Genomic DNA, 8,411 nt, shown 5'->3' with positions numbered 1-8,411 from the left:
AAAACAAACTGAGGGTTGATGGGGGGAGGGGGTTGGCAGAGGGGAGTGGGGTTATGGATATTGGGGGAGGGTATGTGCTATGGTGAGTGCTGTGAAGTGTGTAAACCTGGCGATTCGCAGACCTGTACCCCTGGGGATAAAAATATATGTTTATAAAAAAAAAGAAAAAGAAAAAAGAAAGGATGAATACCCAAGTTTTGTAGCAGCATGGACGGGACTGGAAGAGATTATGCTGAGTGAAATAAGTCAAGCAGAGAGAGTCAATTATCATATGGTTTCACTTATTTGTGGAGCATAACAAATAGCATGGAGGACAAGGGGAGATGGAGAGGAGAAGGGAGTTGAGGGAAATTGGAAGGGGAGGTGAACCATGAGAGGCTATGGACTCTGAAAAACGATCTGAGAATTTTGAAGGGGTGGGGGGTGGGAGGTTGGGGGCACCAGGTGGTGGGTATTGTAGAGGGCACGGATTGCATGGAGCACTGGGTGTGGTGCAAAAATAATGAATACTGTTATGCTGAAAAAAAAAATTAAATAAAAAGGTCATTAAAATACTTCTCCCTTTCCCATTTCAAAACTGTGAGAGGCCCACTTTTCTTCATATATTTCAAGTAAACAACAGATCACAACATACTTACCGCAAATGCAGATATGAAAATCTAGCTATCTTATCTGTCTTATTAAGCCAGACATTTAAGAGGTTTGGAAAAATGTAAAATAATGCATTCTTCTAATATTTACTTTTAGAAACTATAGTGATTTTCCATAGAATTTGTGTCATTTAATTAAAATGAATTTTTAAATTAAATTTAAAATGGATTAGATTAAATTAAGTTAAAATTAAATTAAAATGGATTAGGTTTATTCTTTTATTTTTTTTAAAGATTTTATTTATTTATTTGACAGAGAGAGATCACAAGCAGGCAGAGAGGCAGGTAGAGAGAGAGGAGGAAGCAGGCTCCCTGCCGAGCAGAGAGCCCGATGCGGGGCTCGATCCCAGGACCCCTGAGATCATGACCTGAGCCGAAGGCAGCGGCTTAACCCACTGAGCCACCCAGGCACCCCATATTCTTTTATTTTTTAAAAGATTTTACTTACTTAAATGACACAGAAAAAGAACACAGCAGGGGAAGTGGCAGGCTGAGGGAAAAGCAGGCTCTCTGCTGATCAAGGAACAGGGAGTCCAACATGGGACCTGATCCCAGGACCCTAGGATCATGACCCGAGCTAAAGGAGTCGCTTAACGACAGAGCCACCCAGGTGCCGCAAGGCTTATTGTTTTAAATGACTTTTTAAATTTCTTGTTTTTAGGAGATATTAGCAATTATTGACAAATACAACCCACACAAAACAAAAACTCTTTGTAATCCTTAATAAAAGTCTCAAGAGTTTCTGAGAAAAAAGTTTTAAAATCACTGGTTAGGGAAGACTTCACACTTTTCCTGTAAAGGGCTAGGTGGTAAGTATTTTAGGCTTTGGGGCCCTGTGGTTTGTGTAGCAATTACTCAACTCAGCAGCTGAAGCTCAAAAGCAACCAAAGGCAATATACAAATGAACAGAAGTCCTTGGACTTGGGCCCCTGGGAATATTATTGGAATGCAGGAACATTAGACCTCTATTGCCAGATCATCCAATTTGTGGAATTAAAAAGTCTCAGTCATATGTTTTATCTTAAATTAAAACAAACAAACCCTGCTCCAAACCATCAGTTTTCAATCTGTGGTCTCCCAAATAAAAGAAAGTTGATGGCTGGAGAACCACCTGCCTATTTACTCACCAATAATACAAATCTAATTTTTCCTGATATATTTACTATGAAGTTTTAAATTATACCTATAGATCTGTAACATCTCAGAAATTTTAATTTTCAGAAATTCAGTCAACCCCTCATTTGAGGGAGCAAAATATAATTCAAGTAGCAAAGACCATAGTTTAGCAAAGACTATAGTTTTTTATCCAGGGCATGGGGCACAAGAGCACCTGGCTCAAGGGGTCCCAAACACACAAGGTTCAGCCACTCACCACTGAAAAATCCAAAAGCAGAGAAACAAGTGGTGATGAAACAAGAAAGGAATTCATTTGAGTGAGGCCAACACTGCGAAGACAGCAAACTAGTGTCTCAAAGACTGCTTCCAAACTGCTGAAAATACTCCTAGGTTTATATAAGGAAAATGAGGGACAAAGTTCAGTAAATTTCAGTAAGTGGGCAGTAGAGGTCAGATCCATCATTATCTTGGGGGTCAACTACAGGCAGGGTTTTGCTGGCTCAGGGCAGTCCTAATTGTTTGAGGGGGTACTTTTGGTTCCCATCACAGGATGCTTTGCCAGCAGGATCTTTGGCCTGAGTTAAAAGATAAGCTGGAAAGAAAAACCTAATCAATTAGAAGGTTTGAGATCAAAATGGAGGTAGTTGAAGTCCTCTTTCAGTTTAGCTTGTCAATAAGGGGTAATTCAGTTACTGACTAGCTGAACTATTAATAATGTAAGCAGATGAAGCTTAAGTGTGGTTCTAAATGAGCACTAAATAAGGACAAATCTAGTATTTCTAAATGAGGAATGCGCTTTGAAAGAGTGCTTTGGTTTGACCACCCCAGTTGTCTTCTATGTGAAATGAAGCCTATCTTACCTCTTCTTGCTCATCTTATCCTCCTACTGCAATTAATACATACCCCATAAAACATTACGGTGATGCACTTTATTGTTTTACTTGTGTGTCCCTGCATGAAGCAACTTGAGGACAGGAATGGGTCGTTTGATATTCCCAGCACCAGGCACAGTGCCTGACACAAATTATAAATTCAATTTCTGTAGGACTTGGTGATGTATTGGGTGATCTACTTTATAGGGGTCCCTCTACTTTGTGCTGGGAATCCACCAATGAATTAGAACACTCTTCTTCCGCTCTGTAATGAGAAATAAAGGAAGGCATCAGCCTCCTGCATGCAACGAATGACTCAGTAAACACACAATTCTTCAAAGTAACAGTAGCCATACACAAATAGAAAAGCCTGATGAATTTTTTTTTAAAGATTTTATTTATTTATATGACAGACAGAGATCACAAGTAGGGGGAGAGGAGGCAGAGAGAGGAGGAAGCAAGCTCCCTGCTGAGCAGAGAGCCCGATGCGGGGCTCGATCCCAGGACCCTGGGATCAGGACCTGAGCCGAAGGCAGAGGCTTTAACCCACTGAGCCACCCAGGCGCCCCTGATGAATTTTTTTGAAGTAGGTTCCACCAGAACGTGGAACTTGAACTCACCACCCAGACACCCAGAATCACATGCTCTACTGACTGACCCGGCCAGTAAAGTCTGATGAATTTACAGTGAAGCCCATAACAAATGTAGTGAAATTCTGGTTCACACGTAAACTATTTCTGGCAAACCACCGACTCCTATCCACTCTTGAAAAGAAGTTATGTGGAATGCCAAAGAAATTGACGCGCAAACTCTTAAGTAGTTGCAGTTGGGAGATTCTAACCTGCAAAGCTCGAGACACCAAGATCCAGCGCTCGCGAAACCCACCAGAACCGGAGCAGCCTGCGCTGCCGGGCACTACCCAGCTCCCACTTACCCGACCCCTGATCCCTTCCACCTCCCCCCACCCCCCGACCCTTTCCCAACCCTCTCCTTCCCGGGGTCGTTTCCCTTTCTTTCCTCCATTCCCTAGATAACCTCCACGGATTTTCTACTCCCCCACCCTCAAGCACCCAGCCCAAGCCCTGGAGAGCCTCGGCTCACTGGCTCCGCCCCCTAACGTCCAGCACCCCTTCCACAACTTCCTCTCTTCGGCTTCAAAACGCAGCCTTCAAATTCCCCTCCAGATGGACCGGAAGTGCGTCATGCACAAGCGCCGAGGCGCTCGTTTGGCGCGCGCGCTCTAAGCTGTCGGTCTGAGCTGGGTTGTTGGATTTTCTCTCTTTTCTTCTTGGTTTTTTACTTTTTCCAGACGCTGGTGTCTCCGAAGCACGACATGCCGTCTTCTTTACTGGGCTCGGCGATGCCGGCCTCCACGTCGGCCTCAGGCTTGCAGGAAGCCCTGGAAAATGCAGGGCGGCTCATCGACCGTCAGTTGCAAGAAGACCGCATGTACCCGGACCTTTCCGAGCTTCTCATGGTGTCTGCCCCAAGTGAGTGATCAGTGCCCATTTGGTGACTGCTTTCTCAGCCGAAAGGACTCTCGCCTGACTTTCTAACTAGGCCTTATCCCCAGGGTGGGCCCAGCGAAAACATTTTGAGATTGAGCTGTTTGCTACATTTCTAAGAGCGAAAAAGAGTCTATTTTTCGTTTATTTTCCTGTCCTCACTTCATTGCCGATATTTGAAAGGGGGGGAGTGACGAGCAACCCATTTGAAGCAAAGACCCCAAACTTAGCGAGCTGCTCACTGCCTCCAAGTGTTCATCGCTAAGGCCAGTTGAGTAGGATCGCCTGATCCAAGTCTCATTCTTGTTGATTCCTCATTAACTTTAGACTAAAACAGAAGAGCAAACGAAACTTGGAAATTTACCATCTTCTCTCAAAGATAGCCTTTATTATGTGTAGAGTTAGAGTAATACGAAGTCCTGTAATACAGTCCTGTAATACGAAGAACTGTAATTCTCTGTATAAATAAATACAGAGTCCTGTATTTATTAAAGAAATAAATATTCTTTATGTCATTACCTGTGAAATAAAGGAAGAGAGCAGGGATATTAGCTGTGATGATGGACAGGGAGGGTAAGGCAGTGTATGGGCCAACAAAAGAGAGGTGAGGGGAAAAGTACTATATATCATGGTTTTAAATTATGACCAAGTTCCTCAAGGCATGGAGTTACATAAGTTGTTTAAGAAAAAAAGAGTGGCCCCTTTTTGAGACCTATAATGGAGAAAAGAAGCCTGATATAGAGACAAGGTTTTCGGTAAACAATAACCAGGATAAAGTAATAAGGATAATCTGTGCAATGTCAACCTAAAGGACACTTCTGGTGATTTATAAAAATTGAGTAGACTTGTAGTCAGAGAAAGATAGAAGTAAAACACATGTAGTATTTGTTTCTGGCAGCTGCTTACCAGTGTTTTTAAGAACTGAGTGGCCTATTAGCAATTCTCATCTTGAACAGCATTACTCCCTTTGACCTCCTTAGGTTTGAAAAGCAAGATGTAAAAACAGTCCATACATTCTTGTCCTCTCTTATCTGATTCAAATAGATTCTATCCACCTTTACATCAACTTCTTCAACCTAATCTCCTCCCTTCCATCCAATTCTCAAACTCTTTGTTCCAGTCACACAGAATTTAATATGTTTTTCATAAAAAGCTCCCTCTTCAGGATTCTATTTTATATCATCATTTACTTCATCACTAATGGAAGGTTCTTTCTTCTTTGCTTGGCATTCTTCCAGACTCCCTTGAATATCACTTCTTTGTGAGGGCTTTCTTAACCATGCACACTTTCACCAGTTATTAATTCCATCCTTTGTGTTTCCATTGTCATTTAACATGTGCAATATCCTATTAAAATTATGTTTTAAGATTAAATAGGATGTTTGGGATTTGCTTCAAAAAATCCAGTAGGGAAGTAGTAGCTAGGAATATAAATGAAACATGATCAGTCATGTTATTGGTCATTATTGAAACTGGGTAATCAAATCAGTACATAGGAATTGATTGCATTTTTCTCCCTAGTTGTATATTTTAAATTTTCATGATAGATTTAGAATTTCTTTTATATATCAGTTTTCCCCAACATCTTTGTACTTAAAGAGAGCCTGGAAAGGTGCCTGGGATAAACATAAGTTATCAGTCAGATCTGAAGAACACCTCCCTGTTCAAGACACAGAAAGGACAGGCTGAATAGAGTAGCCCACTTCTGCCCTTAGTTGACTCTGTCTGAGAGCAAGTTCCCAAATGTGAACAGTTTATAGAGCAGTCTGTGGTTTCTCCCAATAAAATATTGCATATGTAGTATTATTTGTATTTCTTATTGGTCTTGGTGGGGGGTGGTCTAACAGAAAAATGCATAGGTTGTTTTAATCTATTAATATTTAAGTGGGAAATGAAATAGCTCTTTTCCCCTAATCAATATTTTGTTCAGTTGTTTTATCTGACAATCACAAAGTAGTTTTATAAATATTTGCCCATTTCAGATTAGTAAAATAATGGGAAAAAAACCCTAAATTATTGAACTAAGTATTTCCATTCTTTCTTTCTTTCTTTTTTTTTTTTTTTTTTTTAAGATTCCATTCATTTATTTGACAGACAGAGATCACAAGTAGGCAGAGAGGCAGGCAGAGAGAGAGAGAGAGGAGGAAGCAGGCTCCCCGCCGAGCAGAGAGCCTGATGTGGGGCTCGATCCCAGGAGCCTGATGCGGGGCTCCGATCCCAGGACCCTGGGATCATGACCTGAGCCAAAGGCAAAGGCTTTACCCACCGAGCCACCCAGGCACCCCAAGTATTTCCTTGGGGAAATGGAATCTTTGTGAAAGATAATCTTCTATTTAGGGCTGAAACCTATAATTGCCCCCATGTTAACACTGGATTTTCCCAGGCCTCGTTTGTGTTGGGTCAGAACTATTTTCTCTTTTTACCTTTACAACCACCAGATGTACAGTTTCATTTTGTAGCTTGCAGTGCTTCAGTATGCCTAGTTGATGCCCAAAACATTATTATTTTAATAAATGCTTTGTTTTATTACTTGCAGATAATCCCACTGTTTCTGGCATGTCAGATATGGATTATCCTCTACAAGGACCTGGTTTGCTGTCAGTACCCAACCTTCCAGAGATCAGTTCCATCCGAAGAGTTCCTCTCCCACCTGAACTTGTTGAACAGTTTGGACGTATCCTGTTACCTTGTTTTTAATTCCTTACAATTTTTTAAAATTGGTATTCTTATTATAATTCTTGTTTTGTGTTTAATTGGTGTGTGTATATCAGTTCATTTAAGAGTTTTATTTAAAAAACATCTTAAGTTATGTGGGTAGTTTGCCATGTGCCTAGAAAATTTCATATAACATTGAATGTTGAAAATTGAATCACATTTTAATTTTTCTGGGACACTAAAGAGAGTAAATTGTTTACAAGGAGTTCTGCATTTTTTTTATTTTTATTTTTTTTTTTTAAGATTTTATTTATTTATTTGACAGAGAGAGATCACAAGCAGGCAGAGAGGCAGGCAGAGAGAGAGGAGGAAGCAGGCTCCCCGCTGAGCAGAGAGCCCGATGCGGGGCTCGATCCCAGGACTCTGAGATCATGACCTGAGCCGAAGGCAGCGGCTTAACCCACTGAGCCACCCAGGCGCCCCTCTGCATTTTTTTTAATGATATTCTTGCAAAGTAGTACTTTCCAGTTAAATGCTATAGAAGGAAGCTTTTACTACTACATTTTAGCTGGAAGACCTATGATTTTTATTTTTATTTTTTCTCATATTTTAAATTTTATTTTTTTTTTATTTTTTTTTTAGATTTTTATTTATTTATTTGACAGAGAGAAATCACAAGTAAGCAGAGAGGCAGGCAGAGAGAGAGGAGGAAGCAGGCTCCCTGCTGAGCAGAAAGCCCGATGCGGGGCTCGAACCCAGGACCTGGGATCATGACCTGAGCTGAAGGCAGCAGCTTAACCCACTGAGCCAACCAGGCGCCCCTCATATTTTAAATTTTAAAACTGAGATGTTCTAAAACTGTTTAAAACAATCTGCCAGGTACTTCTTTTTGCCCCTCCCCAAAATTTTTTGGTGTGGTTTTACACTTACGGCTATCTTAGAATTAAAGTTTATAAATGATTGCATTTCTAAGGATCACAATAAGAATGGAGCACTAATGGCATCGTTGTAGACTGAGTTGCTAGAGGAGTTTTCTTACCCTCTAGAAAGAAAGATTTTATCTAATTTTTTAAAGTGTGGCATATCCTATAAAGGCATTAGATCTATAGTTATTTCCTAGAAAGCTTTTTTATCAATCTATAGCCCTCATAATATAGATATTAAGATGCTGTATTAATATTTAATGAGACTTAAAAGTATATTAATCTATTTAAAGTGAAAACATTACAAATTTCATTGCAGTCTGATTCAAAAATAAAGGAGATGGAAATTTAAGGAAATACTTGTAAGTAGAAAAACTAGTAGAATTTAATATTTTCCCTAAAATTTTCAGTGTTTCTCTGAGACTTGATGAAATAGTGTTATTAAATATAAAACATACCTTATTCCATATTCTACTCTTGTTTAGTTTCTTAATATTCTTTAATCTTTTTTTTTTTTTTTTTTTTTAGATTTTATTTATTTATTTGACAGAGAGAGAGATCACAAGTAGGCAGAGAGGCAGGCAGAGGGAGGGGGAAAGCAGGCTCCCCGCTGAGCAGAAGCCCAGTGCGGGGCTCGATCCCAAGACCCTGAGACCATGACCTAAGCCGAAGGCAGAGGCTTAGCCCACT

The 8,411-nt window shown here is 40.4% G+C and overlaps 1 protein-coding gene across 1 annotated transcript in view; it reads left to right on the top strand.

The window, feature by feature from the left end:
• Window positions 1–3,840: 3,840 nt before the first annotated feature.
• Window positions 3,841–8,411, top strand: part of NUP155 (nucleoporin 155) — a 70,170-nt gene continuing 65,599 nt past the window's right edge. The window contains exons 1-2 of the mRNA XM_047730637.1: window positions 3,841–4,128; window positions 6,680–6,817. Of these exons, the coding sequence (XP_047586593.1) occupies window positions 3,972–4,128; window positions 6,680–6,817 (295 nt within the window). The 5' untranslated portion in view covers window positions 3,841–3,971. The remainder of the gene's footprint in view (window positions 4,129–6,679; window positions 6,818–8,411) is intronic.

Source organism: Lutra lutra, chromosome 5 (genome assembly GCF_902655055.1).
Source record: "Lutra lutra chromosome 5, mLutLut1.2, whole genome shotgun sequence".
Taxonomy (NCBI): Eukaryota; Metazoa; Chordata; class Mammalia; order Carnivora; family Mustelidae; genus Lutra; species Lutra lutra.
Note: the sequence above shows the minus strand (reverse complement) of the source record. Positions and strands in the feature narration are given on the sequence as shown.